The 26,045-nt window shown below is 46.5% G+C and overlaps 1 protein-coding gene across 1 annotated transcript in view; it reads left to right on the plus strand.

The window, feature by feature from the left end:
- Positions 1-26,045, plus strand: part of CHMP4B (charged multivesicular body protein 4B) — a 45,711-nt gene that overhangs the window by 18,216 nt on the left and 1,450 nt on the right. The window contains exons 2-4 of the mRNA XM_020902540.2: positions 22,162-22,339; positions 24,146-24,260; positions 25,295-25,421. Of these exons, the coding sequence (XP_020758199.1) occupies positions 22,162-22,339; positions 24,146-24,260; positions 25,295-25,421 (420 nt within the window). The remainder of the gene's footprint in view (positions 1-22,161; positions 22,340-24,145; positions 24,261-25,294; positions 25,422-26,045) is intronic.

Genomic DNA, 26,045 nt, shown 5'->3' on the forward strand with positions numbered 1-26,045 from the left:
AAGAACCAGCTACCAAGACTGGCCTGACTTGACTCACTTAAATTAAATCTGCTCTTGAGGATTGCAGTTGTAGATGATGCCTGGGGGCCTTGGGAAGAGCCATGGCCTTCTCTGCAAAGGCTTTCTGTGCCTAGTGTAAATCTGCTACCACCACAAGCAGCTATGCCTCTTAGGAATATGGAAGACATTTACTTACCTGGTTCTAAATTAAGGCCTTTAAAACCTCAAGTCCCTACTAGTGCCCATTAAAACAGTTCTCTCCCTTTTATTAACTTCCACACTACATTCTTGTCTCCTAAACAGCTCTGGAGGATCACACACCTTTAGAGCCCTTCTGTCTTGTGTACAGAGGGGCGTCCCAGGCCCAGAGAGTTTGGTGACCAATTGAAAGTGACATTGTTCATGAAAGCCAACCTGGGACTGGAATCCACAGCTCCTGTCTCCTCGTTTCAGTGAGTTGTGCCTCACTGCTTCTCAACAAATGCTGTGGTGGCATGTTCCCAACCCTGCCAGAATGATCTTGAAAATAAAGTTACCATGCAAGAAAGCCAGCTAACAGGCGAGGTGGAGCAGACAGCTGCTATTTTGAAGGGTTGTTTTCTTTTGAGTTATAACTGGTTGTTGGTGGTTTTGTGGGCTGCCTGGAGTATACAGACCTCAGGGTCTTGTTGCTACATTCCTGACAGTCTGTGTAACCCAGCTGTCTTTCCCTGCCTCTCAGGATCCTCCTGTGCAAGGGGTCTAAACAGTCCCAACCTCTGGCCCATTTTACAGGACTCCGGAGTACTAGGAAGCCTATTAAGAGATCTAGGAAAGAGTTGGCATATAAATAGCAATTTTTGGTGTTTCTTGATTTTTTTTTCTTTTTATTGAGGTATAGTTTATTTATGGTGAAGCGACACGTCTAAAATGAACTGCTTAGTGAATTTTTACAAATGTATGTACCCATGTAACCACCACCCAGATCAAGATATTGAATACTTCAGCACTCCAGCAGTCTTGCTTTCATTGGATCTCAGGACCTGAGAAGAGAGTGGTGGTTGTTTACTTTCAGGAATCTTAGAGGCCATTCTGTTTTCCTTGTGTTGCTCACTCAGCGTCTGTTTTCCTAAACACCGAGTAGTGCAGGGTTCTGTGCTGGGAGTATAGAAAGCAGTAAGTGTCCTGTCTCGGCTCACAGCCCATCAGGGTTTATAGAATCCAAGGGACAAAGAGAAAGGCTGTGAGAGACTGTGCGGAGGAGGGAGGCTAATCCTTGCTGGGAGGGGAGAGGACGTGTGTATTCTGTAGATGCAGATTTTTACCCACTTCCCTTACTCTCTAGAAATACAGGAAAGGGGCCAGATTATAGACTTTCAGTCTCTTCTCAGCCAGTTGTTTACATTCTCAAGCCATGCTGGGAACTTGGAGAGGTGCAGGCCCAGCTGAAAATCCCCGTCTGTGGGGTTTGCTCAGCTTTACCTTCTCTGCTGAGAAGCAGGAGAGAGAGCAGCAATGTGGAAGAAAGCAAAACCAAGAGGGATCCCCCTCCACCCCCACCCCCTGACTTCTTTGGCCCCAGGCTCTTCAGGAGCTGACTTCCCTTCTCTCTTTGGTTTTAAGACTCATAAAGCCACAAGTCTTCCATGAGTTAATGTTAATTTTGGCCTGAATTTCTCTGCCCTCTGTGGTTGAATAGTTAAAACAGAAATTTTCTGTCTCTTAAACAGACTTTTCTGATCTTTTTCAATGTGTGAGCAATAAGTTTTTTTTCTGTCTTAATTAATTAATAAGGCATATAGCTCTGGTTGACAGGAGGGCAGAAGGTCATTCCAAAGTAGACACCAGGTGTTTCTTTTCTTTAAAGAGTTCCTGAAGCGGTGAAGACCAACACCTGAGACACGGTCATCATGATGAGATAACACGCTAGGACATCTGGATGTGACGGGGCTATATCTTGGTTCATGTGTAAACAGTAGCTAGGGAAGAAGGAGGGGCAGAAGCCTTAGTTTGACTGAAACTTGTTCAGGTTCTGATAAATTACTGTGTCTTGGAAAGAGACTTGGATTAGGGGTTCTCAGCCCCCAGGCCATGAACCTGATACCAGTCCAAAGTCTATTAGGAACTAGGCCACACAGCAGGAGGAGAGCAAGCAAATGAAGCTCCATCTGTATGTACAGCCACTCCCCATTGCTTGCATTACTGCGTAAGCTCTGTCTCTGGTCAGATCAATATCCCACGATATTGATTCTCATCGGAGCACGAACCCTACTGCACTTGAATCATCCCAAGACCACCGCACGCTACCATCCATGGAAAAATTGCCTTCCATAAAACTGGTTCCTGGTGCCAAAAAGGTTAGGAACCTTTGACTTAGATCTTCTGTGTCTTTTCTGCATCCTCATTTTCAAGATGGAGAAACTAAGACTTTGATTTGACCAGAGGTGGAACCAGAGCCAGTTTCACATCTGCTGGCATATGAAGATGTTCTCGAAGAGTGAGTGTTCGGCAGGACTTGAAAGAAAGCTTGGCTGAAAGAGGGTGGTGGTGATGCAGTGAACAGAGTGGCAGGAGCATTGGATGGTTCCCCACATTTGGAGTTGGAGAACCAAAGTGCTGAGGCAGATGGGAGGTGAGAGTGGAGAGGCAGCCAGTCATCTGTGGGAAGGGCCCAGGAGCCCCCCAGCAAGGGGCCTTGGGGCTACGGTGGTCATGATTAAGGATATTAATTGGCTGGAGAATCTTTAGTGGTTATCCTTCTTATCTTTTCGTTTTCTGATTGACTGCTTGGGGACACTTGAGGTACATATTGCTTTCCTTGACAGGAAGCTTGCTTTTTGACATTCCTTTCTTTACATTCTTTTCTAAATAATCAGACTATAATCTAGAACTGTTGTATAGTTTTCAGGGAATAGAGATGGTCTTCAGGTTCTGCTAATTCTGTGCACTTTAGAGTAGATCCTCCAGTTTTATTATTCTCACTCGCATGTATGGTTACAAGCTACAGTGTTCAAGAGAGAAGACCAGATAGCAAACCCATGAACCTATCTGGGATTTTTTTTTTTTTTTGGTGATTAATTATACATAACATAAAATTTACCATGTAGACCATTTTCTTTTTTTTTTCCCATGTAGACCATTTTCAAGTGTACTGTTTTGTGGCATTAAGTACATTCACTTTGTTGTGGCTGGTCTGTTTTTACTTTTCGAATTTTGGTGGGTCAGAATTAACCATTCAGCAGAAAGGTGCTTAAATTTGATGTCTGCCATTAAAAGAAGCTCTGTGAGTGTCTGTGTCCTTATCTATAAAATGGGAGGAATAATAAGAGTAATAAGGACTTTGGAGTCAGACAAACTGGCTTTCAATTCAGGCTTCCTTACTTTTTCTCTTTTTTTTAAAAAAAAAAAATACATTTATTTGTTTATTTTTGGCTGTGCTGGGTCTTCACTGCTCTGCGGGCTTTTCTCTATTTTCAGAGAGTGGGGGCTCCTCTCTACTTGCAGTACTTAGGCTTTTCATTGCGGTGGCTTCTCTTGTAGAGCGCGGCTCTAGCGTGCCTAGACTTCAGTAGATGCAGTCTGTGGGCTCATAGTTGTGACGCAGGGGCCCAGTTGCTCTGTGGCACGTGGGATCCTCGTGGAGCAGGGATCGAGTCTGTGTCCCCTGCATTGGCAAGTGGACTCTCAACCCTTGGACCACCGAGGAAACCCTCAGGTTCTGTTACTTTCCAATTGCAATCTTGGGGAAGTTACTTAGCTTTCTGAGTCTCGGTTTCCACTCTGTCCATTTTGAAGGGGAGAGGAAGGAAGGTTTACTGAACATCCACTATAAAGTATCATGCTACACAAGTATCTTGTATGTGCTGCCTTGGTGCCCAGTGAGATGCAGATGTTATTATTCTCATTTGACACATACAGACTGTGAGCCTCAGAGAGGTTAAGTGACTTGCCCAAGGTCACCCACTTAATCAGTCTTAGGAAGAGCCTTTTAGAAGTGACTTGTCATGGTACTTTCTGAAATGGGCTTTTTTTCCTCATATAGATTCTGATTCAGTTCATGTTTGCTGAATCTCTCTCAGGTGATAGGCATGGTTGGTTCATGCCAGGATTATTTTATAGTCTTATTACCATTTTATAAATGAAGAAATTAAGGCTCACCCAGGGTCACCCAGACTATAAATGATAGAGCCATGCCTTACTCCTACTACGAGCCCACGGGCCACATCTACTGAAGTCTATGCACCCTAGAGTCTGTGCTCTCCAAGAGAAGCCACTGCAATGAAAAGCCTGAGTACTGCAAGTAGAGAGTAGCCCCCGCTCTCTGAAAAGCCCGCACAGCAGTGAAGACCAGGCACAGCCAAAAATAAATAAATAAATAAATGTCTTTAAAAAAAAAAAGAGCAAGAGAGATAGTAATGAAGCCTGTACCTCAGGATGGCCTGATTGTGGCCCAGTTGTTTCAAGCAGTTGTTGATAAAAGTGAATTTCATTCCATTGTTAGAAATTGGCTAGTCCCAAGAAGTTAATTGCAATGAGATTTGACTTGAGTCACAAAATAATAAAAGGTATTGGAGTGGGGCTGGGGATAAGGAAGAGGCCTTCTCAGCCATTATTAGCATGCCTGTTCAGAAGCTTTGCAAAGAACAGAAATAAAGAAGCTATCATTCTTTGTTTTATAGTCTCAGGAGGTTGGAACTAGAGACAGATTCCTTCTTTCTTCTCTCATTGACCTTGGGAGGTAAACCTATGGGGGTCTGGCAAGGATAAAATTCTTATTAGAGCTTGCTCCCAAAGTTTTCAAGAGCTCAGGCTGTTGTTGGGGGTTTTAGGGCTTCTCTTGTGACTCAGCTGGTAAAAAAAATCCGCCTGCAATATGGGAGACCTGGGTTCGATCCCTGGGTTGGGCAGATTCCCTGGAGAAGGGAAAGGCTACCCACTCCAGTATTCTGGGCTGGAGAATTCCATGGACTCTATAGTCCATGGGGTCACAATGAGTTGGACACAACTGAGTGACTTTCACTTCACTTCACTTAGTCCTTTGAGGTAGTTCTCAAATTTTTTTTAGCAACTGGACATGATTCAAGTAAACTCTTATGGAGAAGCAGTGATGGCAGGTCCTTGGGCAGTTTAAATCCTGGCTTGGTAGGAAATGTTTGGTTGCTTGACAAGCTTCTAAAACATTTTCCTTAAGCCCAGGGGTCCTAGAAAACCACTGACGGAGGCAGAGTGACTGCCCAGACTACAGGCATTGCTTCCTCGTCATTCATTCAAATGACACATGGGCTTGAATACCTCACCTGTGCCAGGGACTGTGCCCAGGAGGTTCACTGGACTGTCTGGGGGGACGTCAGCTATAGCCCGGTGTTAGGGCTTTTGAGCAGCCTTCAGCAAGTGTCTGTGCAAGAGCATGTGGGGAAGGGTCCTAGCCTGGCCGGGGTGAGGGCACGGGGGCAGTGGTGGTTGGGTGATGAAGAAACTGCTGCCTGGGGGCTTCCCTGGTGGCTCAGTGGTAAAGAATCCGCCTGCCAATGCAGGAGACATGGGTTTGATCCCTGGTCTGGGAAGATGCCACATGCCGCAGAGCAGCTAAGCCCATGCGCCACAACTACTGAGCCTGGGCTCTAGGGCCCGGGGGCCACAACTGCTGGAGCCCATGCGCCCTGAAGCCGATACTCCGCAACAAGAGAAGCCTCCGCAACAAGAGAAGCCTCCGCAACAAGAGAAGCCTGCATGCCGCAACTAGAGAGTAGCTAGCTCCTGCTCCCTGCAAGCAAAGGAAAGCCACAGAGCAATGAAGACCCAGTGCAGCCAAAAATAAATTAATTAATTCATTTAAAAAAAAGAAGAAGCTGCTGCTGCCTGGACAGTCCTGTAAGACCAGTGGAGGATAGCCAGATGATGCATGAGAAGAGCATCTGGGGAGAACTGGAAGCCTAAGGAGGCTGCAGAGAATGAAAGTCAGTATCATGTTTTCTTGGCAGGGGAGTGAAATGTTAAAGTCTGTGTTTGGAAAGACCACTGGTGACAAGTGATGAAGGGACCAGTGTGGGGGGCACGGCCTGGCAACCCCTAATCCCACAGGGTCCTGCCCTGGACACAGTACTCTTGCTCTTGGGTCTTCATTGCTCCAGCTGCTGGGGACGGGGGCGGGGGTGAGGGCCTTCCCTTGGTGTGCTGAGGAGCTGGGAGCTTCGGCTTAGGCCGATGATCTGTGTGTGGGCAGGGGGCTTTCTGAGCCCCTAAGGAGAGAGGAGCGGAAGTTGCCTTCTGTGTTCTGGCCTTGATTCAGGTTGGCCAGAATTGGGAGGGGTGGCAAGTGACTATGGGAGAGGAGGTGGGGATTGCTGACCAACTAGCTTCTTAGTTAGGGAGAGTGAGTACAGAAATAAGAGGCAGGAGACAAGTCTTTAATCAAACTCCAGCCATAGCCCTGTGACCCAGGTGGCTGGCAGGGTGCATGTAGGGGAAGAAATGGCCCTGTCTTCTTGAGATGCACTTCAACTCCACTTCCCTTTTGCCCTGAGATCCTCAGAACCTTCACTGTATGCATCTCTCCACCGTAGGACAGGATCTGTGACTGAAAGAAGAGAGAAGAGGGAGGCTGTCATCCTGGAAAGCAGGGTGACCTTATATTATCCAAACAGAACACTTACGAGAGTGGAAGGGGATGCCATTAATATTTACTCTGGTACAACAGATAGAAACTGGAACTTTCCCAGGAAAGCCAGAAACTTATGATAACCTAGTTCTCTCTCTCTCTCTCTCTCTCTCTCTCTCTCTCTCTCTCTCTCTCTCTCTCTCTCTCACACACACACACACACACACACACACACACACACACACGTACGTTCCTGAGGGCAGAGGAGAGCTAGAAGAAAACGTCAGTTCCGTCGTTATCTTTATGGAGGCGATAAGGTCTGTGCAGAGGCTGTTGCAGCAGTGAAGGCATGGAGGAAGTTTGGGGCAGCAGGGCCGGGAGATGGAATAGTAAGGAAGTTGACCTACAGAACTTGGTGGACCAGGGGTTCTTCTTCGGGAATATCTGTCTCTTTTTGCTCTAGCTCCCTCATATTTAACTCTTTGGGAGTCATGGGTTCTTTCAAAAATCTAGTGAGTGCCTCAGAAAACTGCGCATACAATATGCATGGGAAATTTTGCATGTTGTGTTAGGGATTCTGGAATCCAGGTTGAGAATCCCTGCTCCAGCTTCTCTCCCTTTGTTTTTTTTTTTTCTGTTCTGCTTCCTTTCTTGAATGGCCCAGTCTGTTTTTAGTTGCTGGTGAGGGGGAACTTGAGTCATGACTGTGGGGCAGGGCAGGATGGAGCTGGTCTCTTTCTGCTGGTTATTGATTTATTGACTGATTTTCCGTGAATCTGGGCCATGGCCGAAGGCTTCTCTGGCTTATCTCTTTGGATCCTGGTGTAAAAGAGTCTTTACTGCATTCTACCCTTGTTTCTCTCCTTTGGAATCTCAGCAGATTTTGGAGAAGGAATCTGATTGGCTGATTGGGTCATGTGCTCATGACTGGATCAATCTCTGTTTTGGAGGTGGGGGCTGTTCTGCAGCCCAGCTTGCATCACAGACCTATTCCACACCTATGGCAAGGGAGGCAGGGTCTGTTTGCAAAGCCTTGGAGTTTGAGGGGGTTGGTCTTTTAGGAAAATAACCGCACCTGCACTTTTCTCACCGTCCCTGGTAGAGCTCACTGCTGGTGCTCATCCATTTTTCCCCCAGCTCCAGTAGGGCTTGTGGAGGACTGAAGACCTGGGTTCTGGTCCTGGGCCCACCCTTGCACCAGGCTTGGGTTCAGTAGGGCTTTACTAAGCACTTACTCTGTGCCTAAATATCCCTTGGCCGTAGTTTCCTCTGTGCAAACAAGGTTGGATTTATTCCCCAAGGATGTGTTTGTCCAGCCATCGATCCCTCACTGAGCACCTACTGTGTACCAAGAATACTGAGGTGAAGAGAGACAGTCCCTCCTCCCAGGAGGTCACATTCTAGTTGACTAACAGGCAGTATGAGGGACTTCCTTGGTGGTTCAGTGGTTGAGAATCCATCCTCCAATGCAGAGGACTTGGGCTTGATCCCTGCTTGGAGAACTAAGATCCCACAGGCCGCAGGGCAACTAAGCCTGTGTGCTGCAATTAGAGAAGGCCCACATGTCACAAGGAAGAGCCTGCATGCCACAATGAAGACCCAACGCAGCTCCTCCCCACCCCCCCCAAAAAAAAAATTACAGGCAGCATAAAAATGGAGATATTTTCATAGGGTTCGAGGACTCTGAGGTTCTGTGCCCCTGAGATTGTCTTTTTCCAGGAAGGCATCAGTTTCCTATGGCCCCCCTTGCCCTCCATCCTGTGCTGCCATTTGGGTAAGAAGGATGGTTTGTCTTTATAACCCTCTCCTGTGCCTCCGATTCTGAAAGGAGAAAAAGCTGGTTTGGTGTCCCCTCTTGCTTGGGAGAAACCCTGAAAAGTGTCTTCTGTTGGCACTCCCTCCCTCCCTCCCCATACAGCCCCCTCACCTCCCCCACTAAGCCCCCAGCCCTCTGTTGTCATCTCAGTTGCCAGGGTGCCATCGTGCTTGCTCCAGCAGAAGGGGCCCTTGCTGGCATGGGTTCAGCCGGAAGCAGAGGAAGAAAAACCAGCTGGAAAAGAAACATTTCATTCCAGCCTGGGAAAAGAAACCAAGGGCAGGCTCTGCTTCCCCTCTGTCCCAGCCAAGAACCTGGTCCACCTGAGTAAGCCCACCTAGACCTGGTGATACTGGGAGGAGCTCCACCGTGAGTGCCTTCACTCCACTGACTGGACCAGACCACAGTGGCAGTGCTGGGCATCATGAAGTTGTTCTTAGTAAGCGTCTACTATTTTAAATATAACTGCTTTTCCATATCTGCGGGTGAGGAGGAAACTGGCCTTTTTATTTAAGTTACTTCTTTTTATTTTGATTAGATAGTCATGTAAATGGTACATGGTTTTTAAAGTGCATCCTCCGCCCCAGCCATGCAGTGCCCCTCCATGAGGCAACCGATTAAAAAAAAAGCCAAGAAATAGTCTGGGGAAATTACAAGCATATACCTGTATTTATCATTTTCCTGACACATACGGACAAATGGTAGCAATTCAGGTTACCTTGGAATCCTGTGCTCTTTACAGTTTTGTAAGAAATGACTTAGATGTGACCCACCCAGGAGTCCCTGAACTTTTTTCTCTTCATCATAAGGATTTAGAGAATGTTATTCAAATTTCAGGTGCCAATTTGAATTTAAGTTCATATCTCCACAGAAAGACTTACTGAGAATGATCCTTCCCTTCCTGCCTCACCTTCTTTTCCTTGAGTCACTAGATTCCCTGAGAAATGGTATCTGAGTCATGTGGTTGCCCCTTCCAGGAGCCTGAAAGTCGTTCCTGACTCCTTCCCAAGTCCTTCCCCTGTGCATTCAAACAAGTGATATAGGCCCATGGAGTCTTCCCTCTGGCATCTCTCAAGTTCATCCTCTCCTAGTCAGTCCCTCAGCTGTGGCCTTAGTTCAGGCCCTGAAATCCAAACCCTCTACATTATTATAGTGGGTTGCTAGTCCTTTTTCCCCCAGCAGCCAGGGCTGGTCTCTCTGAAATGCAAATCTGATCACGTTCCTGGTCTGCTTTGAATCTTTCAATGGCTTTCCTCTGACTCTGGGATAAAATCCAGCAATTCCTTAACAAGACATAAAGCCTGTTCTTGAGTTTCTCTGTTGGGTGTTTCTCTTCCTCCCTTGTTCTCTCTGGCCCTCCCTTCCTCTTGCCTGGCTGGGTTATGTCCCTCTTGGCTATCTCTTATCATTCTTTAAAATGCAATAACTCCAAAGGTTGGGTTCTCCTCCCTGGGGCTCCCACAGTGCTTATTTCTTATCATATCACATTGTCCATCTGTCTGTTGGTTTGTGAGCGCCCTCAGCCTTGGGGCTGTATCATTTTTGTCCCTGCTTTCAGAGCAGAGTGTCAATTTACAAAGTGTATTTCCTGGCATAGTAGAAGGATCATAGTTTTGGGTTGTACAAGGTATTTGTCATTCTGAGCTGTCAGAATTATTGGCATGAATTTGTTCATATTCCCTTCTTTTCCTTTTAATATCTGTGGAATCTATAGTGATGTTACACCTGTCACTCCTGATGTTGGTAACTTTTTTTTCACTAGTCAGTCTGGCTAGAAGCTTAGTTTTATTCATCTCAAAGAGCTAAGTTTTTTTTCATTGACATCTAGTGTTTCTGTTTCATTTATTTAATTTTTAATTGAGATGTAATTGGCATATAACATTGCATTAGTTTTAGGTGTACCAATACTGACTGGTGTGTATATATAATCACCATAATAAGTGGTGACCCAATAAATAATCACTATACCAAATCTTCCCAGGGTGGTGCTAGTGGTAACGAACCTGTCTGCCAATGTAGGAGACCTAAGAGAGGCGGGTTTGATCCCTGAGTTGGGAAGATCCCCTGGAGGAGGTCATGATAACCCACTCCAGCATTCTTGCCTGGAGAATCCTGTGGACAGAGGAGCCTGGTGGGCTACAGTCCATAGGGTCGTGAAGAGTCCGACATGACTGAGCGACTTAGCACAGTATGCAGCAAATACTAGTCTAGATAACATCTATTTTCTATTTTAGTGATTTTCACTTTGATTATCATTCTCTTTTTCCTACTTTCTTTGGATTTTCACTTGTTCTTCGGTTTCTGATTTCTTAAGGTTGAAGCTGAGGTCACTGATTTGAGGTCTTTCTTCTTTTCTAACATAGGCATTTAGTGCAATAAAATTTCCCCTAAGTACTGCTTTCATGGCATCCCGTGAATCTTGATATGTTGTGTTTTCATTTTCATTCAGTTCAAAATACTTTGTAATTTCTTGTTTTATTTCTTTTTTGGCCCATGGGTTATTTAGCAATAGTTATTTAGTTTCCAGTCCCAAAGAAAGGCAGTGCCAAAAGACTGTTCAAACCACCATACAATTGCATTCATTTCATATGCTAGCAAGGTTATGCTCAAAATTCTTCAAGCTAGGCTTCAACAGTATGTGAACTGAGAACTTCCAGATGTACAAGGTAGATTTAGAAAAGGCAGAGGAACCAGAGATCAAATTGCCAACATCATTTGATCATAGAAAAAGCAAGAAAATTCCAGAAAAGCATCTATTTCTGCTTCGTTGACTACGCTAAAGCCTTAAACTATGAGGATCACACCAAACTGTGGAAAATTCTTCAAGAGATGGGAATACCAGACCACCTTACCTGCCTCCTGAGAAACTTGTATGCAGGTCAAGAAGCAACAGTTAAAACTGGACATAGAACAACAAACTGGTTCAAGATTGGGAAAGGAAGTACATCAAGGCTGTATATTGTCACCCTGCTTATTTAACTTATATGCAGAGTATATCATGTGACGAGCTGGATGAATCCCAAGCTGGAGTCAAGATTGCTGGGCGATGGGGAGGGATACAGGAGAGAGGTTCAAGATGGAGGGGACATATGTACACCTATGGCTGATTCATGTTGACGTTTGACAGAAAACAACAAAATTCTGTAAAACATTTATCCTTCAATTACAAAGTAAATAGATTTAATTAAAAAAAGATTGCTGGGAGAAATATCTATAACCTCAGATATGCAGATGACATCACCCTTATGGCAGAAAGCGAAGAGGAACTAGAGCCTCTTGATGAAAATGAAAAAGGAGAATGAGAAGACTGGCTTAAAACTCAACATTTGAAAAACTAAGATCATGGCAACCAGTCCCATCACTTCATGGCAAATAGATGGGAAAACATGGAAATAGTGACAGACTTTTTTTGCTTGGGCTCCAGAATCACTGCAGATGGTAACTGCAGCCTTGAAATTAAAAGACAGTTAACTCCTTGGAAAAAAAGCTATGACACACCTAGACAGCATATGAAAAAGCATAGACATTACTTTGCCGACAAAGGTCCATCTAGTCAAAACTCTGGTTTTTCCAGTAGTCATGTATGGATGTGAGAGTTGGACTATAAAGAAAGCTGAGCACCAAAAAATTGATGCTTTTGAACTGTGGTGTTGGAGAAGACTCTTGAGAGTCCCTGGGACTGCAAGGAGATCCAACCAGTCCATCCTAAAGGAAATTAATCCTGAATATTCATTGGAAGGACTGATGCTAAAGCTGAAACTCCAGTACTTTGGCCAGCTGATTCGAAGAACTGACTTATTTGCAAAGACCCTGATGCTGGGGAGGATTGAAGGCAGGAGGAGAAGGGAATGACAGAGGATGAGATGGTTGGATGGCATCACCTACTTGATGGACGTGAGATTGAGCAAGCTCCATGAGTTGGTGATGGACAGGGAAGTCTGGCCTGCTGCAGTCCATGGGATTGTATAGAGTCAGACGTGACTGAGCGACTGAACTGACTGACATTTTCAAGATCGCATAGGGTCAATCAGAATAAAACCTGGATTTGTTTCTACCAGTTACCAGAAATCTTAGGACTATATAGGCTCATATATTGTTAGAGCTGAAGGAAGACCTTAGGAGGGAATGGATCCATTCTTCTCATATCCTTGATGAGGAGTCTGAGGCCCTAAAAAAGGAAGGTCCTTGCTAAGTGACATAACTTGGTCTTGGCAGAGTTAGATCACAGGGCCCAGGTTGCAGTTCTGCCTAGTTAGGAGTCTCCCTAGGAGAAGTCGAAGGGGCATGGTCCATAGGTACGGCACCTGGCTTGGGTTCTTCCTTTCCTGTTACCTCTCACCATGTGACCTTGAGCAATTTTGAACCTTTGCGACTTCGGTTGCCCGTCTTCAAATTTTGCATGGTCAGTCACTCAGTTGTGTCCGACTTTTTGTGATCCCATGAACTGAAGCCCTCCAGCCTCCTCTGTCCATGGGGTTCTCCAGGCAAGAATACTGGAGTGGGTTGCCCTCCTTCAGAGGGTCTTCCTGACTCAGGGATTAAATCCACGTCTCCTGTATCTCCTGCATTGGCAACTGGATTCTTTACCACTGGTGCCACCTGGCTGAAGGCAATGGATTGTCCTCCAGAACTAAGATGTTATGGGGTGGTCAGGTGTAAGGTGGTGGGCCGTGGTGGGTTCCGAGGGCAGTATGTGCCCCTGCTAAAAGGACAACTGCTACTTGGCTCCACTCGATTGTTGCCAGACAGCAGTGTGGGCTCAGTGTTGCCAGATAATCTGCATTTTCAAAAGGAAGCCAGAAATCAGGATTTTTGTGTGAAGTGTGCATTCAAATAAGATTTACGCATTAAGACATGGTGCACCTAAGACAAATCTGTGGGCTGTATGTGTGTGCAGTTTTAGCCTCTGATAGTTGTTTAAAGGAAGTTCTATGACCTGGTGCCATACAGGAAAGAGGCTTGCCTTAAATCCCAGAACATAGGTTATCTGACTGTGGTCCTCAGTAACCAAGGGCAGATCACTTTCCCTCCTGGGATTCTAGTGCCCCAGCCTGGCCTTGAGTTCCCTTATCACAAAGAGGTAATTCCTGGATGCCTGCTGTTTGTGGGAAGTGAAACATCTCTTCTTCCTTCCCGAGTTGAACCCAGCTTTAGCAGAGCCAGGGGAAGCCATCATCTGCCCTTTAGGGAACAAGAGGACAGAGCCACACAGGCCTTTACACTATTCCGCTGGGTGAGCCCGAGTCCCCTTGGCCATTTCCTTTTCCTCCTATGGCCCTGGCCACTCAGACTGGCCCGCTCTGGAATGATCTGCTGTTTACTCTCATTCTCTGTCACTTCCTTACATAGTCACAGGGAGGTCCTAGGCTCATTGTCCCTTAAACAAGCCCCAGACCCTTTGGGTTTTGTGTGTGTGTGTGTATGTTTTTTCAGCTGTGCCACGTGGCATGCGGGATCTTAGTTCCCCAACCAGGGATTGACCTCAACCAGGGTTTACAGTGGAAGCACAGAGTCTTAATGACTGCCAGACAAGTCCTGGACCCTTTGATTTTAAAGTTCTAGGCATTCCATTAGGGTTTAGTTAACATGGACGAAAAAGTGGGCAAGTGACAGGAATTTGAGAAGCCTTACCAAGTTCTTGTAGCTGTGGCCTCTGGGTCTTCTAGAAAAAGAGGGAAGGTCATTTTAGGTCTTGGAAAAGATCTGGAGGCCATTACAGAGTGAGAAGACAGAGGGCTCAGCCCACTGGCCTCAGAAGAAACGACTGGGCATTTTGGAGTGCCCCCTGCTCGCCTTATCTCAGTGCTGTTAGGACCTCAGAGATGCACATTCCACCCTTGAGAACCTTGTGGTCTAGCAAAGAGATAGGGCAGGCACAAGCAAAGAAGACATTTATTCTTTAAAACAGAGAAAAGCCCTCACTACAAACTCCCTAACTATGTAGAACTGTCATCGTAAATGCAGAAGGGCCGATTAAATGGTTGGGTTTTATCACGTGTACATCTAGCCAATTTAAAATCCACTAGAACTTTTTTGTTTTAGTCAGAGGCTTTTACTGCCTGCTTGCATGGATTACCAATTAGTCGAGAGTTTCTGGGCAGACTGAGCTGCCCCTTGGCGCCAGACTGCTGGCTTGGAGCCTCAGTTGGGTGGGTGGTGGGGCACAGAGGTGCTCAGATCCCCAGACTCAGGCAGGAGCAGGCCAGCTGGAGCAGGGTAGACTTTCCTCCATGGAGTAAAAACATGCCCTCTGCAGATAGGCTGCCTGGCACTGATCCCATGCTTGCCACTGCTTAACTACAACTCCAGCAGGCGATAAACTCTTTGAGCCTCAATTTCCTGACCTGAGATGGGGCACTATTGTACCTACCACACAGCGTAGGGTTTTTGGGGGGAGGCCAGTGAACACGTAAAGCACAGGCCATGGTGCCTGGCAGCCAAGAAACCTCTCCTAAATGTTAGCTGCTGTTATGTATCTCTCTCCACTGGGCCACAGCTGTATACTCTTTCTCAAAGAGACATGCAAGGCTGGGGGAAGGACACGAAGATACAGAGCTCCTCAGAGAGAATTTAGGACACAGGCAAGGAGAGAGGGGGCCGGTGAGGAAAAAATGGGCAAGATGGAGAGGATGCTTACGTTTGTCAAGCATTTCCTTTTCTTTTTTCTTTTTATTATTTTTTTAAATTTCCTTTTCTTTTTTTAAAAACTGTTTACTTATTTGCACCAGCTCTTAGTTGCAGCACAGGGATCTTCGATCTTTGTTACACCACACAAACTCTCAGTTGTCGCTTGTGGGATCTGGTTCCCCGACCAGGGATTGAATCCAGACCCCTGTGTGGGGAGCGAAGAGTCTTCGCCACTGGACCATCAAGGAAGTCCCTCCAGTAGTTTCAAAGGGATTTATCTTTTTTACCTGTCCTTGGGGTAGCCATATTGCTCCTGTTTATTAATGTTTGATAAAGAGATGAAATAACTTACCCACGGCCAGGATTCTGACACCAAGCCCCGTGCTCTTTCCTCTGTGCCTCAGTGCTGGTGCAAGTCACCCAGGGTTGTTGATGCTTGTGTTGGCTACATCATCAAGGTGACTTGAAACTGTTTTATTTCCAAGCTGTTTTTGGGGTGGAGGGCAGGGAATCATAATGGTATTAGTTCTTTTTCTACTAAAATAGGCTCTGAGAAGTCCTGTAGTTAGTAATACCGGCGACCAACATGGACTAAACATGTACACATGTCTGGCCCAGTGCCAGGAGCTTCACATACGTGTCTCCTTTTCATTCTCACAGTAATTGTGAGGTGAGTTGTTTATTATCTGAGGATGAATGAGGTTAAGTGATTTGCTTAGGGTTGACTTGATAGTGGAGCTGAAACTCACAGCTGGACAGCTGGGACTCCCTTAGTGACCGTTCTAATTTGATGTGACCTTGCATTTCCTGGGCTTATACGAACTTGTCTTTTCTTGCCTTCACCTTCCTTTTACAGAACATACATCCTGTGTGTTGTTTAAATGACTTTGGAGCAGTTTGTCATTCTGTTAGATTGTTAATTGAGTGGGGGCTTATTTCCTTCTGCTTTGTCCGTATTAACAGATAAGGGGCTTTTTTTTCTTTCTCTCTAGCATTTTCGCTCACAGGGAGTGCTGTACTCCCTGTGTGTTTGCTGATGAAGTCAGCAGGGTTCCAGACTCCGCTTTCCTGGTCATACACAAGTACTTATTTTACCATCACTAAATGCAGTGCATTAGCTCCAGGCCACGGAGAGCAAATTAGGGGAACTGGGAGATAGATCACAGAGAAGGAGGCTGCTCTGAAAAAATGCCGTCTGTACCTCCAGCCTGAACGCTCCAGCTGTGGGGGGTAAACAGAGCACGTCAGGGACCGTGTTCCAAGGCTGTGGCGGGATGAGGCCCTCTCTTCTGCAGGTGAGCCTGGAACGCTGAGTAACGGTGAGCACAAGACTGACTGTCTGGGCTTAAAGGTGCATTTTGGTTTGGAAGCCTTTTCTGTAGGTTTCTGCCACCTTTATACAGAGTGGAGAACTGAGAGCCCAGCCTACCCCTGCCTTCTGAAGCTGCGGGCACCTGTTCTAGGGAATGTCCTCTGGAACAAAGCAGACCAGCACCTCTTTTCCATTCGTTGTTCTTTTTCTTCCATCTGGGGACTTAGGAAAGCATATTGGATAGCTTCCTGGTTCTTTTCTGCATTAGCGTGTGCTTTTAATGGAGTTTGCAAAAGGCAGAGTTTGAGGTTGGCTAAAAGAGCATTAGGAGACTGTTTTCCTAATGGCAAGTGAACTGCTGATCTATTTATGATGACTTACTTTCTCCAAAGTAGATAACAGAGTTGAGGTGGTGGAAAGAGCCCTTGGCTGCAGACCTGGGGTCTAGTCCTGATTCTTCCTCTAACTCACTGTGGGCTCCTGGTAGGCTCTGTCACCTTTTCTGAGCATTTTTTCTCAGTTTCTAATGAAATAGGTTGGACTTTAGGGTCTCTGAGAGTCCTTCAGGCCCCCTCAGCCTTTGATGCCAAGATTGTAACTTTTATTTGGTCAGGATTTGGTGGGACATCCAGTGCCATGTGGTGCAAGGATGCATACACATAGCCGTCCCTCCAGGAGGATGGTTTCTTTGACATTGGTGAACTTGTAGTTTTGACTTGAGTCTTTTCTTGTATGCAAACACAGGGCAGATGACAGGCAACCCCAGCAAAGCAACTAGTGGCTTGAGGGCCAGGTGTGCTTCTCTTGGCTGAGGGTACCTTGAACATATGAGCTTTACTTGTGGGCAGAAAGAGCAGGGAGCGAGCATCTGACTAATTGCTGGAGGTGGGCAAAGCAGGGCTTCTGCAGCATCACCAGCTCCCTGCCTACCAGTAGCCCTGCCATGACTGAGCTGCTGAGGGTTCTTCAGAATTCTCACTTAGCATTACGTGTGTGGCTAAGTGTTTTGTGTTTGTGTTTTCTATGTAGTTCATGCTGAGAGTGGGAAAGGACCAGCCCTCTCTTCCTCTCCCAGCTCTTGGACCTTCTGCTGCATGAATTCAGTTGTAGAATCTTGAGTCTTTGAAAGGACTCCATTCATTCAGTGAGAAAATATCACTGCACCCTCCTTCTCCCCAGTGCCTGAATCTCAGTGTACTAATTTTAGTCTTAGTATACAGTTAGGACATCTTAGCATCTGTTGAGATACCCTGGGCTAAAGGCCCCTATTCTGAATGCCTGCAGATCAGGGCAGGCAAATTTTCCTTCCTCAGCAACTCTTCAATGAGAAGTCATGTCTGCCTTTGCCGAGGAGAAAGGAGCAAAGGTACAATACACCTGGTAGTTGTATTGAACTGATTGATGTGTTCTTTGAAAATGGTTTCTGTCCAGTCACTAACAGATACCTTGCAGAAGGAGTTTCTTGTCCTGGGTGAATGTCTTTTCTACTGATCTCTGCTTCTTTGGGTATCTCTTCTGTATTTTTTCTTCAAATAGCTGTCTTTAGAGTGTCTAATGAAGCAACTGTCTGGAGACCAATGTTTATTTCAACATGGTTGGAGTTGTTTTTGCTTCAGCTTTCAGAGCCAATAAAGCTGGTTATTAGATTCTGTAATTGCTGCTGTAATTACTCTCTTGGAACCAGCAAAGGCGTAATTAAATATGGAGATTCCAAGGACTATTTTTTTCCAGCTAAAAGCAGCTTTTTAAACTTCTGTTGGACTGGGTTAGATTTCAGTTGTTAAAGCATCGTGTTTATGAATGACACGGGGTGGGGGTTCTTTGGCAGAAAAGGGGGTTATTTGGACACCTCTTCTTTGAATATTTGGTTTGGATGTTAACCTTGTTAACTCCCCATACTTGTTTTTATCTTTTTTCCCATTTTACCCCAGTTTTATTGAGATATAATTGACATATAACATTATGTTATTTTTTAGGTGCACAACCTAATGATTTAATATATATGTATATTGTGAAATAATTATCAAAATACACTTAGTTGACATGCATCACCTCTCATGATTAAATTTTTTAAAACCTCGTAATGAGAACTCAGTACTTGTTTTTTTAACTCAGGAATTTGGAGAAGTATAAGTAAGGCAAAACATATGTAAAACATTGAGTCTGACCCTTTAGGCTTTGGCTATATAGAAGCAAATTTTTGTGGTCAGCAATAAGCTTGGAATGGAGAATGTTTACTTGAAGTGGAACAGTGTGTAGGAAGAGTGGCGTGTTACTCATTTGTTTTGCCCTGAGTTATAGTTCACCACCATGCCACACGTTTAGACATGGGGCAGATGGTGAAGGAGGGCTGGGTCAAGTGCTGTGAATATTTATGTTTACACATATTCTTGCAGCCCAAAGGCTGGCCCCATGTCTCATTTTAAGGTTACTCTACTGGTGAACCATGTATGGAGGGGAAAATTAATCACATACCCTTTCTTTTTAGGGTTCTCAACTAGTTGAGAATAGAACAGGAGTTAGATTGGGGTAAACAAATGGACTGTCTCTGCCAGGAGCCATTCTGGAGATTTCTGTGCAGAGGCGAAGAGACCATATGAACCCTGCAGGTTGGAGGGGGAGCCCTAGAGGCTTCTAGCTCAGAACCTTTTCCTCCTTTCAGGGCACACCTCTTGGCAAGAACAGAGGGGAAGGGCAAGCACTTGCCAAAGTTCCTGTTTCATTTGTCAGGACAAATGCAGGGAAAGAATCCTGCCAGATGACTGTTTTAGCCACTGTTTCAATGAGATGTTATCTTTTCTCTGTTGAATCAGAGGTACACAGGAGATAAAATATGGGTGTACCCCACATGAGGAGCCCTGCGGAGAATATATGAAAAACTTAAAATAGATGAAATTGGAGATTCAGTTTAATATAATAAGCATACTGTGTACCAGGCATTGTGCTGGATGATGGCTTGTAAAGATGCATAATACAAACATTATTTCATTCGTGGGGGTCTCTGGCTTACCCCCTGATATGTTTGGGTATTTGCTTCCAGATAATTTATTGCCTGGGGGATTTTAGCAGTGGGGTGCAGATCAGAGAAATGGAAGACTGGCTTACAAGGAGTCCCTGCCAATTGAGAATGTATTAGAGAAAAAGTTAAAGCAGTTCTAAATATGCTGTGATGTTAACAGGGAAAGAATAAATTTGGTTTTAAAAGTCAGAACACAGCTGACTGTAAAATCACGGCTCCTACTGTACTCAGGACACTGAGAAGCAGGGCAGATGTCACCTCGCTGTTTGTTCTTAAGAACTGTCCCCGTGTCACTTACCATCGTCCGGAGCCTGTGTGGGAAGCAGGGGCCCAGGGGTTCACACAGGCCAGTGGTTGAGCCCCCTGCTCCTCTCATACCAGCCGGCTGACTCGGTTGAGCTACTCCACCTTTCTGATCTGTCTGATCTGTGCCCCAGGACTTTGCGGGAGGATTAAATGAGGAGGCAGATGGTACTACGCAGCAGGCGCTCAGAACACCTGTTGAATCTCAGCTGATGAACAAGTTCTAGGCTGGGCTATGTCTGGGTGGTGAGGGCAGCTGAGGAGGGCCTGGGAAGGGGGCACATGTGAGGCGTTGGCCTGAGAAGGTTTGAGACTCACTTGTTGATTGGGGTGTGTCTGAGTCAGTTTCAGCACCAGGGAGTCAGGGGGAAGCAAGGCCAGGCCCTGAGCACTTGTACAACAAGACTCTTCCAGGGTATCGTCCCTGTGCCTCGATGGTCAGTGGCAAAGGGATCCGGACTTGGGGCTGGGGCTTCCAGACCCTGGTTCAAGGAGAGAATCCAAATCCATTGCCAGCCTCGTTAAACCACTCAGAGGCTTTGTCCTGCAGGCAGAGGGAGGGTTGAGGGTTCTTAAGCAAAGGAATGCCATGATTGGGTTAGTGTTCCCTCTTCTGTGATCCTGCAGTTCCCTCGACACTCCCTGCTAGCCTGGACTGCGCCTCGTGGCGAGGTCCTGCGTGGTTTGTTCAGTGGGGGGCATAGCAGTCAGTGTGGCAGCCCGTGACTGTGGAGTTCCATACCTGGCTTAATCTACTCTCTGCCGACTACCACTGGTAACCTGAATTACCTCTCTGAACCTGTTTCCTCCGCTGATAAAGAGTGGTCATTTCTACTTGAAAGGGTTGCTGTTGTGAGGTAATTACTTGGCAGGCATGGCTTAATACTAGCAGAAGGTGCAGGTGTTCAGTAAAGGGGACGCCTTGGGGATGCCTAGATGTGACTGCAGGTTGAATTTCTTGACGTCATAGGCCGGTCTGACCATTCACACCAGGATCAGAGAACTAACAAGTGGAATGGCTCTTCAGCTTTTAATGAGGCACGTTTCATGTTTGGATTTTTTGCAGCGTTTCTTTAGCCTGCTATATCTTTTGGCTGGAGGAATTTTCCTGGCGGTTTTGCCTGCTGCTTTTGGAGGAACTGTGGACTTCAGGATTGCTTACATGTAAGCCAAGGCCCTTTTCCCTTGGCAGATGGTTTTCAGGGGGCAGTCCTAAGCTCACAGGGCACTTGAGTGGAAGGAGTACAGGACCAATTCAAATGACATGTGGAGAAACCACAGCCCTGTTGAGGAGGTGATTGGCCGTGGCCAACAGCCTGCAGGGGGTGGCTCTGGTGCAGAGCTCGGGGACGCGGTGGGCACAAGCGCACGGGTGTGTGTGTGTCTGCATACATATGTGAGGCTAGTGCTGTCCAGGCCCAGGCGGTGCCAGGCAGCTTCCCTGGCCCCACCATTCCTTCTGCTTGAGTCTGCGCAGAGCCTTCGTGAGCTTTATGCTCAGCTAAGATACTTTTCAGTGTAAAGAGGGAAGCTAAAATAGTAAGGAGAGGAAAACCTGGGCTCTGAGTAGGGAGGTGTGGTTTGGCCCTTGCTCTGCTACCAGTTCACCTTGATCAAAGTGCTCGCCCTGACTGGATCTTAAAACAAGGTGATCACTACAGCCTTAACACGCTGGGAGGCCAAGAGAGGTGATTGATTTGACCCAGTGGTCAGACTCTAGATGAGGCCCTGACAGGGAATTCTGTCTTTATTTCAGTTGCTCAGTCCTTTCTATGATAAAGAATGCTGTAGTTACCATCTTCAGGCATGGAGCCTTTGCTTGAATCACAAGGGCCTTGCTCTTGTTGAATACATTTCCAGAAGGAAATTACTGGGTCAGAGGGCCAGAACAACATTATGGCTGTTGCTGTGTGTTGCCATGTTACTTTCCAGAAGCACTATAACAATTTACTGTTGTGGGCTGTGTGTGAGATGGCATTTTAACCCTAAATGATCCAGTATTTGCTATAGTCATTATTTATTATTTTGTAATTTAGTTGACATAGAATGATACTTTAAAGCCGCTTTATAATAATTAGAGGGGTTTTGGGAGTGTCCTCTATGTTAAATGTTGTGCTAAGTGTTTGCATATATGTTATCTCGTTCACATCAACCTCTCAGGGAGGCTCAGCAGCTCATTGAGGCTGAGAGCTGGGGTTTCAAGGCAGTCTGACTTCAAAGCACTCTCTTGTTTGGGGTGCCGACCATGCTTTGATTTATGCGTGTGGTTCCCAGAGAGTGTGAACTTGGGCTTAGTGCCTGGCTGCATTTTGAAGAATGTGAATTTTGTGTAGTTTTCTCTGAGTATTGAATATGCTGTTTGTGGAGAAGAGAGTATTAGCCCTCTCTTGTAGTGAAAGCAGAAACTGAAGTGCATCCATCCCAATTAGGAAGACAACTCAGTGAACTCTAGGATGCTGCCCTGTGTCCGGGCTGTCTGAAACCCTGTTTTCTTCCCCCCCATGCAGCGGCACTTCAGGCCCTGAAGCGCAAGAAGAGGTATGAAAAGCAGCTGGCGCAGATCGATGGCACGCTGTCAACAATCGAGTTCCAGCGAGAGGCCCTGGAGAATGCCAACACCAACACCGAGGTGCTCAAGAACATGGGCTATGCCGCCAAGGCCATGAAGGCTGCCCACGACAACATGTATGTGGCACCCGCTGGTGGAGGGGGTCGCACACGCGGAACGGCAGCGCTGGCTGTGCAAGGCCTCAGTCCTAGGCCCCTTGATTTATCCATTCAAGCACCCAAGTTTGTTCTGATTTGCATCTTTTCTGGAGCTCTTCTGAAATGGATTATGTGCCCCACTACCCCCAGAAGCAGATCTCATGGAATGAAACTGTTTTCTGGGTCATTCAGGGTTATTGGAATGAATGTAGAGTTTTAAGCTGGAAAGCTTTGTCTTCTTAGAAGATTCTCTTACCCGGGCCTCTGATCATCTAGGTGGGGAAGTTTGTCCCAGAGAGGGGAGGTGACTTGCCCTGGGTTGTGGGGGAACTTGGATAGAACTGGGATTAGAATCAGTTCCCGTGACTCTCCTGAAGCTGTCAGGGGCCCTGAAAGGTGTGGTACATTTGAGGGCTTTAGGTCTTTCTCTTCCTGGGTCTGTTTTTGGTGGGATTTTCCCTCCTCGTCACTCTTGGGTTTTGGCTCTCGTATTGACAAGTGTTCTTGACTTCTGCATTCCTTCCTTTATGTGGCTACTTCTCATATTCTGTGGCCTAAGACACCAGATAACTGAGCTGTTATATTTGTAATTAAAGGCCAGGTTAACATTAAGCCCCAAATGAGGACTTCTCCCAAATAGAACAGAATTCTGCATTTGTTTTAGTGCTCTAACTTGGTATCATATATTTGCGGGTGCTGGGAGCCTTTTTGCTTCCTTTTGGGTCCTCTGCCATGCTCTAAAACAGGGGTTGGCAGAATCTGGCCTGTGGGCCCCAGGCAAGTCCCCTGCTGCCAATTTCTGTAAATAAAATTTTATTGAAACACAGTTGTGTCCTACACACCGTCTGTGGCTGCTTTTGTGGCACACAGCAGGCTTGAATTTTTGCAACAGAGATCGTGTGGCCCAGAGATTCTAAAACATTTATTACTATTTGACCCTTTACGGGAAAAGCTTGCTGATCCCTGCCCTAGAAGTGTGGGATTACAGGAAAAGTGGCCTTCAGGTAACTGAGCTACTGTCTGAGGGGATGTTCGTCAGACTGAGCTTCCTGAGTGAGGTGCGTGTCCCCTTCATGTCCGTGTTCCCCACAGCACAGCACCTCTTAGTGAATACTGTGCTTGGAAATACACGTGTATATATGACATTGATTGATTGTAAGTTTGTTGACATTAGTGACAGTGCATAGGAAATAATCTGCATTGTTTGCTTTTCCTTTGGGGCCTTGTAGAGGAGCCATAGTGGATTTGTGTAGATGGGAAGCGCTGGTCACGTTGTGTGGTTCTGTTGTAGGATTTGTGATTTTACCTATCACTGTGCAGAGTTGCCCTTGAACTTGAAGAGCTATTGATTCAGGAGTTCCCAAGTCTCACGGTCTCATCTAATGAGTTTACCAGCTTGCATGAGAGACTCTCACGATGGCATCTAACTTTGCCAGCTTTATTTCCTCAGAGTGTTAGACTGGGTGACGTCTAAGGATGCTTTTGTCCTCTTGATTCTGTCATTCTCTAGTTTAAAAGAGGGGGAAGAAGACAAAGACAAAAAAGGAATTCCACGAGACTTCCCTGGTGGGCCAATGGTTAAGACTCCGTGCTTCCACTGCAGGGAGCCTGGGTTCGATACCTGGTCAGGGAACTAAGATTCCACATGCCACTCAGCACAGCCGAAAAAAAAAAAGGAATTCCTCAGAGGGAGTGATTGTGGGGCTGAGACTGGGCAGCAGATCCTTGTTTCTGCCTCACAGACCCTCTGTACATAGACTAACACAGTGCTCATTTCATTTAAAGGGACATCGATAAAGTTGATGAGTTAATGCAGGACATTGCTGACCAGCAGGAACTTGCAGAAGAGATTTCAACAGCTATTTCAAAACCTGTAGGGTTTGGAGAAGAGTTTGACGAGGTGAGTGGTTTCGTGCTGATCATACCAGCTTCTCAGATGATGCCTGGGCTGCCTCTGATGTGCAGTTGAGGCCTCACTGGCAGGGAGTATATGGTCTGGAAATCACCAGGTCTCCTCCCTCCAGAGACCTGAACATAGACATAAGGTGTGGCATGAACCCTCCCGAATTCTGGGTTTTGAGGGATGCTTTCAGTGTTTGGGGGAGCTAAGGTAGAGTAAAGGGACTTCTGTCGGGATATCTCAGCGGACTTCAGGTCAATATTGGTTTCAGCAAGCAGTGACCCTGCACCCTTCCGTGGTGGGCCCCTGGGCTCAGAGCAGGGGCAGCCGAGGTCACCATGCCCTGAGGGATTTACAGGGTTTCCCTCAGACAGCCCTCCCAGCTCTGCTGGGAGACAAAGGTGAAACCAGGGAAGGAATGTTTGTATCTGATCCCTGAAGGGTTCATCTGGAACTTGGCCAGCTACCAATTTCTGCTGTAGCAATTGGAACCTTGAAGCTCTTAGGTTTTTAAAATACAGTTACAGCCTCTGTACCTCATTCTGCCTTAGATTTGAGTCCACTGAAGGTCAGGGCCTCTCCACCGAGCCTCATCCTTTGTGCTAACCGCCGCCGTATAGCTGAGAAAGCAGCCTGTAGCTCTTACCTTTGGCTCCTAGCGCCAGAGTTTTCATGTTTTCAGACTGGAGTTCGATGGGTTAGTCAAGTTCGTTTCAATTCAGCAGACATTCTGAACATTCACTCAGTGCACCCAATTCTGAGATGGAGATAGAAATGAAAACATACGATCCCTTTTCTCAAGATGCTCCCAGCCTGGTGCAGGGACCCCACATAGACATCAGCGATTGTTCGATAGTGTGCTCCGTTCACCAGTAGAAGTGTGTTTAGGATGAGTCACAGAGTGTGCACTTGGAGTCCGTCTGCCCTGACCTTCTCAGAAGGGATGTGTGTCCCCTGAGCTGTTGGGTAAGAGGCACCACAGGAGGGGCTGGGGTTCCCCAGGGTCTCTCTCATTTTTGTGTTGCTTTTCCCAGGATGAGCTCATGGCAGAATTAGAAGAACTAGAACAGGAGGAACTAGACAAGAATTTGCTGGAAATCAGTGGACCGGAAACAGTCCCTCTACCAAGTGTTCCCTCTATATCCCTACCATCAAAACCCGGTGAGTACTTCTCATCCACAGTCATGACACACCCACAGCCTATGGGGTAGGTGACCTTGTGGCCGGTTGGCTTCGGTTTGGGCCCTGAGTCGCCCAGAGTTGAGAACCAGGCAGCATCCGTTGTGACAGCCCTGATGACAGTGTCAGCCGCTCTTCCTTCGTCTCCTAACCTTGGCACTGTTGACATGGCCGAACCGTTCTTTTAGTGCGAACTGGGCGGGGGCCTGTGCTGCGCCCTGTGGATGGTGAGCCGCGCCCGTGACCTCTGCCCTCTAGATGCCAGTGGCATCCCCCTCCCCAGGTTTGGACAACCAACCGTGTCACCGGATTTTGCAAGATGTCCGGGGGCCGAGGGGGAGGGGAGAAATCTCCAGTTGAGGACCACTGTTCTAGAACCTGCTTTCCCTGTGTCACCAAACAAGGTGGGAGTTTACGTCCAGGACAGCTCTTGCTCCCACCGTCTGCTATCTGTGTAACGCTCAACTGGGGCTCATAGGTAGCCCCACGGGAAGGAAACAGCTCTGGGTTTTTTAGAGACCTCGTTCTATAAAACCTTCATTTCTTTCCTTGAGTCCTTCCTCCCCCGTTATTTCACCTTTGGATAGAAGTATTCCACCCAGAACT

This window comes from Odocoileus virginianus, chromosome 9 (genome assembly GCF_023699985.2).
Source record: "Odocoileus virginianus isolate 20LAN1187 ecotype Illinois chromosome 9, Ovbor_1.2, whole genome shotgun sequence".
Lineage (NCBI taxonomy): Eukaryota > Metazoa > Chordata > Mammalia > Artiodactyla > Cervidae > Odocoileus > Odocoileus virginianus.